Genomic DNA, 17,752 nt, shown 5'->3' on the forward strand with positions numbered 1-17,752 from the left:
GAAGTAAACCCTGCAGTGTTTTACTACTGCTTAGCAGAGAGCACAGCTTGGTCGCTCAGCTACTGCTTTAGAAAGGCAATCGACAGTTACTGTGCATGAAGTAGCTGTTCACAAAATGGTTAAATCGGTCTCAAGCCTTGTGCTGTACACCAAGAGAATGAGCAGCCCCTTTGTATTACAGAGTGGATTTAAGTCAACACAGTTCTGTGATATGCTGCGGCCCCCCCAGTGTGCTGGAACCACACCCACATTTAGATTGTGGGACAGATTGCACAGAACCAGCAGCAACACAAAAATAAATAGCTGGCCAGTAATCACTTTGGGCCACCACATGACATTAGGTGGCATGTACAGGCCGGAGATGGGTAAACTACTTTGCTGGCCTGTGTGAGTGAGCCGGGAGGTCATCCCCCTGACGACCACTGGGGGCAGTGTTTATATATAATTTGCCCCCATTACCTCTAGAGGCGTGTGGGACCATGCCCATCGCGTTTACATTATAGAGATGTTATCTTCGGGCTCCCATAAGCAGTCGTGCTGCATTACAAAAGGAGTATTTTATACTGAAAGCTTCTGTTCTGGAAATTTTCTTCTCCTTTAAAAGGAATGTGTTTTGGCTCACAATAGCACACTGACACATATTTTTAATGATAGATTTGATGCAGAGAACAAATATACCGGTGGCAAAATACTGAATTACGCAAAATCATCACCAACTAATTTAATTACCCAATAAGCCAGCTACAAGCTCTGTACCCATCTCTTTGAGGCTAACTGAGATCCACTTTGAATGTCACGTAAAGCAGCTCTACTGAAAGCATGAAGCACAGAAAGTAGTCAAAGGTGTAAACAATGTAACTTCAGTCAACTAGCTCTCCCAAAGAAACTAAACTCAACCTTAGGATTTAGCCATGAGGCAAAGACAAGCACTTACTTTTAGAATCATAGAAAGTGCAGCACACAGGGGTCGCCATCTGGCCTATCACACCTGTGCCAGTGCAAGATCACCTGGAGCCACCTATTCTTATCCCATTTCCTGGACCTTTCCTGCGTTTATCTGAATTTTACCAGTTTTGCCCCGAAGAAATTACTTTGCCATTTTCCCAACAGAAAAGTGCTCCTATTATAAGCATCTTTAGCGGAGAAACATCGAGGAGCTTCACTGATAGGCATACGGAGATTTAAAGTTTGAAAAAACTCTGGAGTGACATCTCAGAAAATAGACATTTGCAGAGAATCCAGACTTCAGTGACTTCCTTTTGAAATGGATCTCGGAACTTCTAATGTAGTTCAGTCTCCAGTAACGGGGAGATTATGAGGGGTAACCGAAAGCTTAAACAATGAAAGAAATTCCATTTATGTAGCATCTTTCACGGCCTCAGTGTTATATATTCAGACTATAGATATACTCTTTGCGTAGTCACTGTAGAGTTGCATAAGGTGGAGACTTGTTTACCTGATGTACTGTCAATAAGGTTTACACTCTGTATATACATGCTGGCACCACTAGAGGGTGCAACTTGTGGAGACTGGAGTATCCTGCCCTGGTGGCAGGGGCTGTATAAAAGGGTAGCCATCATGCAGCTGCCTCATTCTGGAGTTACGAGTAAAGGACCAAGGTCACTACAGTTTGAGTACAACACATTGCCTCGTGGAGTCATTCATAGGTATATTACAGACATAATACTCAGGACGTCCCAAATTGTTTATAGCAAATTAAGTACTGTTGAAGTGTAATCACTATTGTAATGAAGGAGGTGGATATTTAGATTTTTGTTTAAGAGGAGGAGAGGTTTAGGGAAGAAATCCAAGAAAGTAAGACTCAGATGTATCTGAAGTTTTTAAGTTTACTGATTACATTTGATTTATCTGAAAAAAAAAGAAATCAACCCTTGGGTTACTGGGAAGCTTCTACTATTTTCTTGCATCATCATCATAGGCAGTCCGTCGTATCGAGGATGACTTGCTTCCACGCCAAAAAGGGATGAGTTCACAGGTCTTTCAATGAAGGATCTAATATTCCAGGTCCCGAACTGCATGTTGAAGGTTGGAAGATGCCTGTGTGTGGATTTTTTTTTTTTATACGTGCGGTGGCCGTTACACACCAGCCACCACATGGGCTTGACAGAGTTAGATCTTGGTCCAGTGGCAAGAATTAACCAAGACGCCTGGAGACCAGCTTGCTGCACAGACCTAGTGCACATACATGTTGCCATAGGACCATCAGGTCGGGGCCTTAAAAGGAGCATTCCATTCCAGGGAGCAGCGCGTGCTGGTGCAGAAGGGCAACGGCAGTGAAGAGGGCGACAGAATTGGATGTCACCAAGGTCCAGGTCGGTGATTGGAGCTTGGGCAGGTACTGCAGGAGCGACGAGTGATCGTGGAGCGACGTGATCGGGGCCCAGGAGAGGCGCAAGTTCGGGGCCCAGAAGAAGCGAGGGCCCAGGGGCAGCACAGGTCAGCCCACACTGCATGCATCAATAGTCTGGCTAAGAGTGGTGCGGATATTTTCACTTCTGGTCCTTCTCTTCACTAGTCTAATGCTCAGTTGAATGTACCATTCCACCTCAACCCCCAACAGTACGGCAGTTTGATTTGCATTGGCTCCTGTGTTTCAGAATGCAATTATTACTACAGGTATAATTATCAAATGGGCAATGAAAAAAAAATGGTACCAATGAGGGCTGCCTCAAATGGTATCAATATCGTTCAACGTTAAAGCGGCCTGCTTTACATTAGAGCACCAATAGGGGCACTACAATTGAACAGAACATTCCTGGGTTAGAAAAGAGAAAAATAAACTCGTTATGTGCACTGCTGGTTGCTAGTCAGTGACCTACTACGTGAAGTGCATGTGTGAGGACAGGCTTAGTTGTGATGCTTTCCACAGTCAGCCTGTCAACAGTCATCGTGAAGATTTGTAGATGAATAATGGCCACTTGTGCAGGGTTCTGGAGGAGACAACCGACCGAAGTTAGAAGATCCGAGGTACATCTCGAAAGGAAGTCACTGAAGTCTGGAATCACTGCGTGCGGCAATTTTCTGAACTGTCAGCCCACGATTTCCTTAAACTGCACAGCAGGGAAGCGAGCAATTCGCAAACAGATAGTGCAGCAGAGTGAGGCTGCTGGGCTCGTCAGATCAACGCAACAGAAGAAAATACTGTTCAGATCTGAAAGTGACTGCACAGATGCAACTCAAACATTGTCCCAAATGTCAAGTAGTCACAACTGCCAAGGTCCCATTATGAGAGAACATGTGGTACATGTGAACTGGGTCCTCGATCAAGAACAGTTTAGACCTCCAGCTGCAAGCTGTAAAACCCGCGGCTATCCAGCACAAAGGTCAACAGTTGACTATCGGTGGTTAGAGTGTCAGGTTCACCATCTCTCGCCTCTCCCTCCCTTCACCCCACCTAGCTGCTGTTTAGGAGGCTTACCCAGTAACAAACGGAATTACTTGAGCTTTTTGCAAATGAAAGCTGGAACAGCTCCAATGTCTCAGCTGAAAAGAATTAGATTCTAAGGAATGGAAACGTTTAACAGAATTTTCACTATTCCAGAATTGAAGAAAAAGATAACAAGGGAAACAGTTAACTCATTGGATTATCATAAACGCAGACTCCAGAAAAATAGCCAGTGCCAACTTCCGTATGTTTATTCAGCATGAATCAACAACCCCTCATATTTAATCGGGATTCCACCAGATTGTTGGCAGTTACCAACGGTCATCAGTAGCAATGTCAGTGGGCACCAGCAGGATGATGCAATGAGTCCATTTTATGCTGCTGACTTGGAATGTCTCACTGAAAAAAAATGTATACGCACACACTATTATGTAATATAGATTTATTAATTGATTTATATATCTATATATATATATAAATGATGTGTGTGTGTATATATATATATAATATATAGATATATTTTATATATATATATATATATGCGAGGCAGCGCAGGCGAGAGCGGGGCAGAGAGAGAGAGAGAGAGAGAGAGAGCGGGGCAGAGAGAGAGAGAGAGAGAGAGCGGGGCAGAGAGAGAGAGAGAGAGAGAGAGAGAGAGAGAGAGAGAGAGAGGCAGAGAGAGAGAGAGAGAGAGAGAGAGAGAGAGCGCGCGCGCGAGCGAGCAGGGTAGAGAGAGAAAGAGAGAGAGAGAGAGCGCACGCGCGCGAGCGGGGCAGAGAGCGAGAAAGAGAGAGAGAGAGCGAGAAAGAGAGCGAGCGAGCGAGCGGGGCAGGGAGAGAGCGAGCGAGCGAGCGGGGCAGGGAGAGAGCGAGCGAGCGAGCGGGGCAGGGAGAGAGCGAGCGAGCGAGCGGGGCAGGGAGAGAGCGAGCGAGCGAGCGGGGCAGGGAGAGAGCGAGCGAGCGAGCGGGGCAGGGAGAGAGCGAGCGAGCGAGCGGGGCAGGGAGAGAGCGAGCGAGCGAGCGGGGCAGGGAGAGAGCGAGCGAGCGAGCGGGGCAGGGAGAGAGCGAGCGAGCGAGCGGGGCAGGGAGAGAGAGAGCGAGCGAGCGGGGCAGGGAGAGAGAGAGCGAGCGAGCGGGGCAGGGAGAGAGAGAGCGAGCGAGCGGGGCAGGGAGAGAGAGAGCGAGCGAGCGGGGCAGGGAGAGAGAGAGCGAGCGAGCGGGGCAGGGAGAGAGAGAGCGAGCGAGCGGGGCAGGGAGAGAGAGAGCGAGCGAGCGGGGCAGGGAGAGAGAGCGCGAGCGAGCGGGGCAGGGAGAGAGAGAGCGAGCGAGCGGGGCAGGGAGAGAGAGAGCGAGCGAGCGGGGCAGGGAGAGAGAGAGCGCGCGAGAGGGGCGGGGAGAGAGAGAGCGAGCGAGCGGGGCGGGGAGAGAGAGAGCGAGCGAGCGGGGCAGGGAGAGAGCGAGCGAGCGAGCGGGGCAGGGAGAGAGAGAGCGAGCGAGCGGGGCAGAGAGAGAGAGCGAGCGAGCGGGGCAGGGAGAGCGAGAGAGAGCGAGCGGGGCAGGGAGAGCGAGAGAGAGCGAGCGGGGCAGGGAGAGAGAGAGAGAGAGAGAGAGAGAGAGAGAGCGGGGCAGGGAGAGAGAGAGAGCGAGCGAGCGGGGCAGAGAGAGAGAGCGAGCGGGGCAGAGAGAGAGAGCGAGCGGGGCAGAGAGAGAGAACGAGCGGGGCAGAGAGAGAGAACGAGCGGGGCAGAGAGAGAGAACGAGCGGGGCAGAGAGAGCGAGCAAGCGGGGCAGAGAGAGCGAGCAAGCGGGGCAGAGAGAGAGAGAGAGCGAGCGGGGCAGGGAGAGCGAGAGAGAGCGAGCAGGGCAGGGAGAGAGAGAGAGAGAGAGCGGGGCAGGGAGAGAGAGAGAGAGAGAGAAAGCGAGCGGGGCAGGGAGAGAGAGAGAGAGCGAGCGAGCGGGGCAGGGAGAGAGAGAGCGAGCGAGCGGGGCAGGGAGAGAGAGAGCGAGCGAGCGGGGCAGGGAGAGAGAGAGCGAGCGAGCGGGGCAGGGAGAGAGAGAGCGAGCGAGCGGGGCAGGGAGAGAGAGAGCGAGCGAGCGGGGCAGGGAGAGAGAGAGCGAGCGAGCGGGGCAGGGAGAGAGAGAGCGAGCGAGCGGGGCAGGGAGAGAGAGAGCGAGCGAGCGGGGCAGGGAGAGAGAGAGCGAGCGAGCGGGGCAGGGAGAGAGAGAGCGAGCGAGCGGGGCAGGGAGAGAGAGAGCGAGCGAGCGGGGCAGGGAGAGAGAGAGCGAGCGAGCGGGGCAGGGAGAGAGAGAGCGAGCGAGCGGGGCAGGGAGAGAGAGAGCGAGCGAGCGGGGCAGGGAGAGAGAGAGCGAGCGAGCGGGGCAGGGAGAGAGAGCGCGAGCGAGCGGGGCAGGGAGAGAGAGAGCGAGCGAGCGGGGCAGGGAGAGAGAGAGCGAGCGAGCGGGGCAGGGAGAGAGAGAGCGAGCGAGAGGGGCGGGGAGAGAGAGAGCGAGCGAGCGGGGCGGGGAGAGAGAGAGCGAGCGAGCGGGGCAGGGAGAGAGCGAGCGAGCGAGCGGGGCAGGGAGAGAGAGAGCGAGCGAGCGGGGCAGAGAGAGAGAGCGAGCGAGCGGGGCAGGGAGAGCGAGAGAGCGCGAGCGGGGCAGGGAGAGCGAGAGAGAGCGAGCGGGGCAGGGAGAGAGAGAGAGAGAGAGAGAGAGAGCGGGGCAGGGAGAGAGAGAGAGCGAGCGAGCGGGGCAGAGAGAGAGAGCGAGCGGGGCAGAGAGAGAGAACGAGCGGGGCAGAGAGAGAGAACGAGCGGGGCAGAGAGAGAGAACGAGCGGGGCAGAGAGAGAGAACGAGCGGGGCAGAGAGAGAGAACGAGCGGGGCAGAGAGAGCGAGCAAGCGGGGCAGAGAGAGCGAGCAAGCGGGGCAGAGAGAGAGAGAGAGAGCGAGCGGGGCAGGGAGAGCGAGAGAGAGCGAGCAGGGCAGGGAGAGAGAGAGAGAGAGAGAGAGCGGGGCAGGGAGAGAGAGAGAGAGAGCGAGCGGGGCAGGGAGAGAGAGAGCGAGCGAGCGGGGCAGGGAGAGAGAGAGAGAGAGAGAGCGGGGCAGGGAGAGAGAGAGAGAGAGAGAAAGCGAGCGGGGCAGGGAGAGAGAGCGAGCGGGGCAGAGAGAGCGAGCAAGCGGGGCAGGGAGAGAGGGGGCAGGGAGAGAGAGAGCGAGAGAGAGCGAGCGGGGCAGGGAGAGCGAGAGAGAGCGAGTGGGGCAGGGAGAGCGAGAGAGGGGCAGGGAGAGCGAGAGAGAGCGAGCGGGGCAGGGAGAGCGAGAGAGAGAGAGAGAGCGGGGCAGGGAGAGAGCGAGAGCGGGGCAGGGAGAGAGAGAGAGCGAGCGGGGCAGGGAGAGAGAGAGCGAGCGAGCGGGGCAGGGAGAGAGAGAGAGCGCGCGAGAGGGGCGGGGAGAGAGAGAGCGCGCGAGAGGGGCGGGGAGAGAGAGAGCGAGCGAGCGGGGCAGGGAGAGAGCGAGCGAGCGAGCGGGGCAGGGAGAGAGAGAGCGAGCGAGCGGGGCAGAGAGAGAGAGCGAGCGAGCGGGGCAGGGAGAGCGAGAGAGAGCGAGCGGGGCAGGGAGAGCGAGAGAGAGCGAGCGGGGCAGGGAGAGAGAGAGAGAGAGAGAGAGAGAGCGGGGCAGGGAGAGAGAGAGAGCGAGCGAGCGGGGCAGAGAGAGAGAGCGAGCGGGGCAGGGAGAGAGAGAGAGCGAGCGAGCGGGGCAGAGAGAGCGAGCAAGCGGGGCAGAGAGAGCGAGCAAGCGGGGCAGAGAGAGAGAGAGCGAGCGGGGCAGGGAGAGCGAGAGAGAGCGAGCGGGGCAGGGAGAGAGAGAGAGAGAGAGAGAGAGCGGGGCAGGGAGAGAGAGAGAGAGAGCGAGCGGGGCAGGGAGAGAGAGAGAGAGAGAGCGAGCGGGGCAGGGAGAGAGAGAGAGAGAGAGAGCGCGAGCGGGGCAGGGAGAGAGAGCGAGCGAGCGGGGCAGGGAGAGAGAGAGAGAGCGAGCGAGCGGGGCAGGGAGAGAGAGAGCGAGCGGGGCAGAGAGAGAGAGCGAGCGGGGCAGAGAGAGAGAGAGCGAGCGGGGCAGGGAGAGAGAGAGCGAGAGAGGGCGAGCGGGGCAGGGAGAGCGAGAGAGAGAGCGAGTGGGGCAGGGAGAGCGAGAGAGATCGAGCGGGGCAGGGAGAGCGAGAGAGAGCGAGCGGGGCAGGGAGAGCGAGAGAGAGAGAGAGCGGGGCAGGGAGAGAGAGAGAGCGAGCGGGGCAGGGAGAGAGAGAGAGAGAGAGAGCGCGAGCGGGGCAGGGAGAGAGAGAGAGAGAGAGAGAGAGCGAGCGGGGCAGGGAGAGAGAGAGCGAGCGAGCGGGGCAGGGAGAGAGAGAGCGAGCGAGCGGGGCAGGGAGAGAGAGGGCGAGCGGGGCAGAGAGAGAGAGCGAGCGGGGCAGAGAGAGCGAGCAAGCGGGGCAGAGAGAGCGAGCAAGCGGGGCAGGGAGAGAGAGAGCGAGAGAGAGCGAGCGGGGCAGGGAGAGCGAGAGAGAGCGAGTGGGGCAGGGAGAGCGAGAGAGATCGAGCGGGGCAGGGAGAGCGAGAGAGAGCGAGCGGGGCAGGGAGAGCGAGAGAGAGAGAGAGCGGGGCAGGGAGAGAGAGAGAGCGAGCGGGGCAGGGAGAGAGAGAGAGCGAGCGGGGCAGGGAGAGAGAGAGAGAGAGAGAGAGAGCGCGAGCGGGGCAGGGAGAGAGAGAGAGAGAGAGAGAGAGAGAGAGAGAGCGAGCGGGGCAGGGAGCGAGAGAGCGAGCGGGGCAGGGAGAGAGAGAGAGAGAGAGAGAGAGAGAGCGCGAGTGGGGCAGGGAGAGAGAGAGAGCGAGCGGGGCAGGGAGCGAGAGAGCGAGCGGGGCAGGGAGAGAGAGAGAGAGAGAGAGCGTGAGTGAGAGCAAGAGTGAGAAAGAGTGTGAGTGAGAGAGCGAGCAAACAGCTAGAGCTGTTGAACAGAATACTTCCTGATTCCAACACCCCTGTCAACATCACGCGCCACTCGATGCAGAGTAGGTCTTCCTCGACTCTGCCCAAGTTACTAGGTCAGTATATTTCTCCATTTTTAATACCAGCCTCTCTGGATGAGATTTAAACTGCAGATGTTGTGAAAATGATACAATTGGGGTTGAGCTGGCCCATTTGCAATGGAGATCTGTAATGTCTGTAAGCTTGTAATATTTGTAGCTCCACACTGTGGATGTGGACGTATTGTGTCCTGCAACTGCAGAGTTAATAATAAACAGAACCAGGCAGATTCCAGAGGCTTCCGAGAGAGCTGCCTGCCATGTCGGAAGCTGTGTGTGCTTGTGCTCTGTGAATATAAGACATTTGGCGATGAGATGGGATTTTTCGGATGATTTAAAGCTTAAATTTTGTTGGGGAAAGATTCAGCCAGCTGACAGAGAGACTTTGGAAGTTTGTCGTCTTTGGAAAAAAGCTACAAAATACGAGGTAAAATACAGCACACGGTGTGAACAGCAAGAGATTAAAATGGCAGGTGTAATCGGACATTTGGGGGAATATAGACACGACAGGGAACGTTTTAAAGCGTATGTGGATCGGCTAGAAATGTATTTCACTGCAAATAACATAATCGAAGTTCCAGACAATGCAGTCCAGAACCAGGCTGTGTTGAAACGTAAGAAAGCGATCTTCTTATCGGAGGCGGGTCTGGCATTGTACGAAACCCTTGTAAATCTGCTTGTGCCTGACGAGCCAAAGGACACAACGCTTAGAGATTTTAACGAAGCTGGAGCAGCACTATAACCCCAAACCGTTAGGAATTGCTGAAAGCTATCGTTTTGGGATTCGGAATCAAAAGGCTGATGAATGTATCAGTGATTACATCGTAGCATTAAAAAAAACTATCGATGCACTGTAATTTTGGAAACTTTCAAAACCGAGCATTACGGGATCGTTTTGTTTCTGGGGTGATAAATGATGCGATCAGAAGGAAATTATTGATGACGGATGACTTGACTTTTGAGATTGCTTGTCAGACAGACAGTGAGGTCGATGGGCATGGCCGAACAATATTCCCGAGAATTAAATAATGATAACACTCATCAGTTAACCGAGGTAAATCACCTGCAGGTTCAAAGTAAAAGATGGTGGGGGCCCAAAGTCTCAGAAATTGGAAATTCTAACAGAGCGTCGAAGTCGTGCTATAGGTGCCTGGGACAACACATTGCTCAAAGTTGTCCATACGTGAAGGCAGAGTGTTTCTTCTGCAGGAAGACTGGGCATCTGGCGAAGGCATGTCAACTGAAGGGTAAACCAGCTTTCAAAGCTATGAGTCCAGCGTTCAAAGCTATGAGTATAAATGCCAAGAGACTACATAGCATGGAAGAACAACAACAGGACAAGGGGATGTTAGAGTTACACGTCATCAGGAGCACGAGGTTAACGGACAGCGATTCGGAAAGCATCAAAATCCACATCGATGTTGCGGGATTCAAGATACCAATGGAAATCGACATGGATGCATCCGTGAGTGTAGTACCGGAGTCGCTGTACCTCGACAAATTGCATGATTTCCAACTGGAGAAATCCAAGATAGAGCTGCGAGCTACTCAGGAGAGAAAATTGCTGTGGTAGGTCGTATCACCGTACCGGTGAAATATAAAGATCAATTTCAGAACTTGCCTCTAATAGTAGTGAAAGGAGGCAAGTCTGCCTTACTAGGAAGAAATTGGTTGAGCTCACTGAAGCTAGATTGGAGTAAGATTTTCTGTGCGGAAGCGAGATTTTCATCAACGGATGAGGTTATCAAGAAGTATCCGAAGGTGTTCTGCGAAACTTGCAGTCTGATCCAAGGCTTCAAGGAGTGCGTCAGGGTACAGCAGGACGCTAGATCGGTTTACTACAAGCCACGTTCCGTACCATATGCACTCAAGGAGAAAGTTGAGAAGAACTCAAAAGACTAAGAGACTGAGAACATTATTTGTAAGATAGATCGATGTAATTGGGCTACACTCAATGTTGTACCTAAGTCCGATGGTAAGGTAAGATTGTGTGGTGATTATAAAATAACCGTAAACCAGGTTCTAGAGGGTAATGTCCCCAATACATTGCCGAATATAGAAGATTTGTTCACAACACTGACAGGTGGTCAGATCTTCACAAATCTGGATCTTATGAATGCCTACTTACAGCTTGAACTAGATGAGGAGTCCAAGTCATGTTTGACTATAAATACTCATCTTGGCCTAGATCAATTTAATAGGCTACCGTTTGGAGTGTCTTCTGTCCCTGCCATATTCCAAGGGGTGATGAACCAGATTTTGCAAGGTATTGAAGGGGTAGTATGTTATTTGAATGACATACTAATTTCAGCACCAAATAGGCAAATTCATAACATATTGAATGAAGTCCTCAAACGGCTGGAGAAGCACAGAGTACGAGTGTCTGCTCGTAAGTGAGAGTTATTTAAAAACTCAGTGGAGTATTTAGGGTACAGAGTAGACAAAGATGCTTTACATCCAACCATGGAAAAATTGGATGCAATTAGAAATGCACCCACTCCCAGGAATGTCACTGAACTTCGTTCATTCTTGGGTCTTTTGAACTATTATGAGAAGTTCCTACCAAATTTGGCTACAGTGTTAAATCCACTGAATGAACTTTTGAAAAAACAGGTCATTGGAAGTGGTCAAAAGAATGCGATACAGCATTCAAGGAGTGTACAAGCAAATTGGTAGAGAGCACCATGTTAGTTCACTATGACATATCTAAGGAGATTAAGCTAGCATGTGATGCCTCTCCGTATGGAGTTGGGGCAGTGATCTCTCATGTATCACGTAGTGGGGAGGGGAGACCAATTGCTTTTGCTTCACGCACTCTCAGTGCCAGAGAGAGTAATTGCGCAAATTGAAAGGGAAGCTTTGGCATTAATTTTGGGGGTCAAGAAGTTTCACAAATACTTGTATGGTCGTAAGTTTACCATCGTTACGGACCATAAGCCCCGAACAACAATCCTCCATCCAAAGTCCCCAGTTCCAACATTAGCTGCAGCCCAAATGCAGAGATGGGCTTTGATTTTGTCAGCATATACATATATTGAATACAGACGATCAGCTGATCACAGTAATGCTGATGCAATGTCTAGATTGCCTTCCCCACCACAAGTTATACCTGATAGGGAAGAAGTGTTTTATTTTTCATACATTGATGAACTGCCAGTCACAGCTGAAGAGATTTGTGGAGCAACCAAACATGACCCAGTGATGTCAAAGGTGTATGATTATATTGCAAATGGATGGCCAAACCAGGTAACAGACAAAGATACACATCCATTCTTCATTCGTAGGAATGAATTGTCAGTCGATAAAGATTGTATCATGTGGGGTGCAAGAGTGATTATACCAAATAAATTCAGGTCCAAATTATTAGCAGACCTCCATGACCAGCACCTGGGAATGTGCTTGACCAAGAGTTTTGCACACAGTTATTTATGGTGGCCAGGTTTTGATAAAGATATAGAGTACATCGTGAGTCAGTGTACGACATGTCAATCGGTAAGCAAGCAACCACCACCATTACCATTACAGCCATGGAAATGTCCTCCCATGGTGTGGCAAAGCTACATATTGATTTTGCTGAGTTAGATGGACAACAATTGTTCATTGTGATTTATAGCCATTCGAAGCAGGATGGTATCATGAAACCTTGGTATGTTTCACACTATTTTTGCTCGTGAATTGTGCAAATTCTTCTGAACGAAATTGTGGTCCATTATCTGAAACAATTTCTTCAGGGAGGCCAAATGAAGAAAATAATTTTCGTAAAATGTCCAATGTTTTACTTGCTGTTATTTTCTACATTGGAAACACCTCAACCCACTTCGAATGGCAATCAAGCAGAACACACTGTACAAATTGTAAAGCTGTAAAACATGCCCTCATAAAACAAATACAAGGAAACGACAGTTGTCATTGGATCACAAATTGGCTAATTTTTTGATTACATATCGTAATACTCCTCATACAACTACTGGTAGAACACCAGCAGAGTTGTTACTCAAACGACAGCCACGAACCAGATTCTCGTTGTTAAAACCAAATTTGGCACAGTCCGTAGAAGAGACACAATTAAGACAGAAAGAGAATCATGATAGAGGTAGAGTAAAAGAGAGAAATGTGAAATTAAACCAGAAGGTGATAGTGAAGAACCATCACCATAAATGGTTAAAGTGGTTACCAAGAAGAATGGTGAAGATATGTGGTCCTTGCACATATTTGGTAAAGATGTTTGATAATGGACAGGTTAGGTTTGTTCATATTGATCATATTTTACTTACCGACATGGAAGGAGTTGAAGTTGGGAATGATTCAATTATTTCTGACTCATCAGATAGTTTTGATACACCAGTAGCAAATCCTAAATCCAATGTACTGGAAACAAATTCAGGAGAGAATCAGAATGAAAGTCTGAGTCCGAATCAGGAAAACAAAGAGCCTGAAGTTAGAGTGAGTTCAAATGAAAATCAAGGAAATTCCATGGAGGAAAACCTTCCTCAGGATGAGCCTCGAATGAGTTTAGATTCGACACAATGTTTGGAAGGTTCTGTTCGAGAGCGAAGGTATCCTCTTCGAAACAGAAAACAAGTGGTAAAGTTTAATTTGTAAATATGGGAAAAAAAGTAGTTTATATCCTGTGTTATGTATAAACATGAAAGTTATGTATGATGTTTGTTATAATAACTTCTTCATTAAGGAGGGAGAAGTGTAATGTCTGTAAGCTTGTAATGTTTGTAGCGCCACATGTGGACGTATTGTGTACTGCAACTGCAGAGTTAATAATAAACAGAACCAGGCAGATTCCGGAGGCTTCCGAGAGAGCTGCTTGCCATGTAGGAAGCTGTGTGTGCTTGTGCACTGTGAATATATCACAAGATCCATTCCCACAATTTTGAAAGACGAATGACACAAAAAGTTTATCCAGAGTACACACGAGGGGAATGGGGGGTGGGTGATAGGGAGGGAAGAAGAGAGGGGTAAACATGTAAAATCCAGATAGGCAGCAGATATCCATTTAAAGGATATCTGCTGGTTGTTTACAACGGCGTATCCAAATAGAGACCAAAAGGACAGTGACCACTTTTGGAGATGAAGGCAATAAAAGCAAAACTGCAAGAGATATTTTGCCATCCAGTAGTATGAAAATTTAATGTTGTGGCAACCTTCACTTCGATAGGAAGAGCTGTCCCTGTTCTAGATATTGTCTATAGGTCATCCTACAGCAGGTGGCACATCTCCATCACAGTCTGTTTTGTGAAGCGGCTGCAGCAAAGACAGTTTCCTTTGACATGTCCAGATAGGTCACAGGTCCCAGGGTCGTGACAGGTGTGCACCAATGCCTCAGCTTATATGTACATTTGTTATCTCATGTTCCTTGTCTTAATCAGGCAATGCTTTGGAACCCTCAAAGATCCTTATCCTCCCCGTTTTGCATCGTACTATCTAACTGGCTATAGTAACCAAGAATAACGAAGCAAAGTACTGGCAGAAAAATATTCCAAATAAACCCCAAAAATGGCAGACTGTTCAGCAAACTCCTGAAAACAAAATATAATTTAAACTGTGAAAACATTGTGATCCATAGAATAATCACCCTTTAAGATGCCTAAATGAGCAGGCCAGGTCCCAGAATTACAATTTTATATGGACAAACTCAGCGCTGGGAGCAAGGGTCCCTAAAATAAAAACCACTTATTACAATACTTAGAGCCTCAAGTAAGGCCTTCCTGGCCCCACAGCTTTGCTCGAGGCGTCCTACCGATTGGTACAGACCCCAGCTTCAAAATATCACATCTAGGGTAAGTTTTGTGCTGCGGGCTTATAGTCAGCAGAACTTGGATTGAGACTGCCTGAACTCACCTTACATAGCACCCATATACCCACAAGAGGGAGGAAATTTAAACCCAGGTCCCAAAGGGGAAAAGGCAGTCTATGGTCCACTGAATCACCCACTGTCAGGAAGTTATCTTTAAAAAAATGTTTCCTACAAAAATGTTCATACATTTTGTCAGCGATATTAATAGCAGAACGTTATAATGCCACTCAAATTTCTATCATATTGTAGCCAATGGCTGCCCCAAAAAAGTGTTCTCCACCCGACCCCACCCCACCCAACAAACAGACACTGAACGCCAGCTCCTATTTTTTACCACATCCTACGTCATGGTGCTCATTGATTCAGTGGCTCTGCTGCAGCAGAGAAAACCACCTTTTGAAATGTTGTGCATTGTCGCAGACCTTATTTACCTTCCCGTCCAGGGCAGTAGCACTATACACTAAATGTAACCAGAGGCATCACTGCTGTACGATGAACTATGAGCTTTACAATTTATATTTGTAGAACAGCATAATTCAACATGTATAAATTTCCCCATTAGCAACGGTCACATTGTTCACCTGCAGACACATTGCTATGATCACAGACGATCTGGAAACAAGATCTACCAGCATACAAAGATGGGAAGATAACAGATACCATCATAAACATCAACAGAAGGTTAAAGGAGCAGTTTTGTTTTAAATCTACCCCCATCCAGATGAGCATAAATGGTACAAATATGAATATATCACCACAGCAACAAGTTGCAACGAGGCCCGACAGTCTATAACTTTATTTTAAACAGACATGATGTGAGGACCTGTGGCGAACACGGAGACTCAGGCGGCCATCTGTAGCCACATCATAGATTCTTTGATGTACAGCAAGGCGCCGTAACAACAGTTTCAAAGGTGAAAACTTTATAAAAACACAAATCAAAACATATACATTGCAAAAACAGTACAAGACGACTTGGGATGACTATTTGGGATGTCCCTCCACTAGCCAACATCTGGAATGTCAATTAAAATATAAGGTTGTTTATAGCCATATCAAAATCACATGAAAAACTTAGTAAATGATCCAAAATCGCCAGCCAGAACTTGCATTGTAACCCTTTACTCAAAGAAAAGCCCTCAAGTACTGGTTTTACTTTGGTGCAAAACACAGTATGATGGAAATTCAGAAATGTCACTGCTAGATATTACACAACTGTGTAGTTTCTTACCTTACTAACATGAAACTCCAGTCTGCGAATAAACCGTTCAATTGACTTGATTTGCTGTTGGGGAGGAGGAGGCAAAAGTGAGAGAAAAAAAGTTAATCATAAGTCTTTTTACTGAAAGCACATTAAACAAATCTGAAATGCCTTTATGTTTAAATCAGTCCAATGTTTTATTCATATTTTCCAGTACACAAGTGCATGTAATTTACTCATAAAGCCTCAGTGCTCAGAGACAGAGTTACAGCCAGATCATTAAATATAAGAAGCTTTTCACAGAGATGCAGATTTGCAACACAATTATAGAAACCAATTCCAGACCTCTGCTGGGTGGGAAAGGTGGGAATATTCTGATAGAAAGTCTGCCTCAGAGGGGTGGGAAAAAGACGGCAAACAAGAAAGCCCAGTTAAGGCTTGTACTAGTTCGGCATTTCGCACAGCCCAATTAGAGAGCAGCACTGACAATGGAACAGGATAAGGCTGGTTATCAACAGCAAAAATTAGATGGCTTCCTTCACTGAATTCATGGTAGCTTTAGTTAATTATCAAGAATCTCCGCCCCTCCCCCCCCCCCCCAACTTGAGTTTTTGGATACTATTGCGAATTCATACTCAGTCACACAGTAGGCGGTCTGGGCTACAATAACAAATGGACTATGTGCAACCAGGTGACTGGGTTAAGGGGGTGGAGAACAAAGATAATACAATCTGAAAATCACAGAACTGCTCATGCAGGTCATTTATACGATTTTAGGAACAATATACACATATTCTATAAGCTGCTATCTTGGCCTATATCAAATCATCAAGGTTATTTGGAATAATCCAAAGTGTTTAGTTCTCTATGTCAACTCAAGTTAGATTGTGGAGTAATACTGAACATTTTTACCTTGTCAAGGTCATATAGAAATCCCTGAAACCAAAAAGAAACAAGAGTTACAATGTGCGCTTATATAACTAAATATGACATCCAAAAGTGGAAATAAACAAAATTCAAGATGTAAGGAAATCAGAAAACAAAAAATGAGTGTCTCAATTCTCATTTTGCTATTAATTTGAACATGAAAATGTCAGGCAAATCGCAATCTCTCAACTTGTTTGCAATTTGTTCACCTGATCTTAAAAGACAACAGGAAATTTAAAAAGTCAAGTAACCACGTATTGCCAATATTTATACCTTACACAATGAGGAGATTTAATTTATGGGACACATGCAACTGGCATTGAAAGTAAAACCAAGAACCAATCCTCCTGTACTGGGAGTCTCCTCGCCTACTACTGCATCCCAAGCTTCAAAATTAACAGAGAAACTACAGCATAACTGAAGAAATTACACTGAAATAATCCTGTTTAAATCTTTCATCAACCCAGTGTGACACACATATTACGTACGCCAGAGCAATTAAAAACTCTGATTTACAAACGGCATCAAATCCAAAAGGATCCTGCGTCTTTCTATATAATTAAATATTAAAATCGGACAATACAAAGAAAAGGTTGGAACTTCCGTACTGTGATACCACTAATGACCGGACTCGGCCCTTAACTGATCATTACTGAGTCCTACAGTACAGCATAGTCAAGCTACCAACTGTTGCACAATTTCAGGTGTTACTTAAGCAATGTTCCTTACCAGTCTGGAATTCCGTTTCATATCTTTGAGCTGAGCCGTTAAGTTATCAAGCTCCAGCTGATGAACTTGTAAGTATGCACTGTAAGGGTAAGAGAAGTAACACTTCCTTTGAGCCATCAGAACCAATGCAGCAGATACCATTTGAATAATTCAGTAATAGTGAGTGTGCGTTTGGAAATGGTTCCTTATGTTGTAAATGAGCAGAAGCAATCTCAATTTACAGGTCAGACAGAATTTATGAGCACCACTTGCTGATTTAACCTTGGTCCATCCAGATATCTTGTTAATTTGCAACATTTGGCGTCAGGTTGTAAATTTGATTTGGTTCATCAAATATCTAACTAATCCAGCAAATGTCACTTTCACTAAATACTGCTGGATTAGTGTATTAGACTGGAATTCCAAAAGCATACCTCATTACTTTTCACTTTTTCCAAAGCCACTGTGGACCATCTTTGCGATGTGTTCTTTCCCCCACTATTACTTTTACAGTTAGTAGCAAAGAAAACACAAGAACTAGTTTTGTTCCACCGTATATATAAACCTCTGCTTTCTGATGCCGCTCTTACAAAATGTAATTAGTCTGTAAACCATTAAGTTA

At 48.1% G+C, this 17,752-nt stretch overlaps 1 protein-coding gene across 7 annotated transcripts in view; it reads right to left on the reverse strand.

Annotated features, from left to right (window-relative positions):
• LOC139255166 (rho family-interacting cell polarization regulator 1-like) overlaps positions 1-17,752 on the reverse strand; it is a 173,328-nt gene that overhangs the window by 48,934 nt on the left and 106,642 nt on the right. For all 7 annotated transcript variants that reach the window (XM_070873884.1, XM_070873886.1, XM_070873885.1 and 4 more), the window contains exons 4-6: positions 17,152-17,230; positions 16,408-16,431; positions 15,526-15,579 (exon numbers count right to left, since the gene is read on the reverse strand). In XM_070873884.1, coding sequence (XP_070729985.1) covers positions 15,526-15,579; positions 16,408-16,431; positions 17,152-17,230 — 157 coding nt within the window. The remainder of the gene's footprint in view (positions 1-15,525; positions 15,580-16,407; positions 16,432-17,151; positions 17,231-17,752) is intronic.

Source organism: Pristiophorus japonicus, unplaced genomic scaffold (assembly GCF_044704955.1).
Source record: "Pristiophorus japonicus isolate sPriJap1 unplaced genomic scaffold, sPriJap1.hap1 HAP1_SCAFFOLD_589, whole genome shotgun sequence".
NCBI classification, from domain to species: domain Eukaryota; kingdom Metazoa; phylum Chordata; class Chondrichthyes; family Pristiophoridae; genus Pristiophorus; species Pristiophorus japonicus.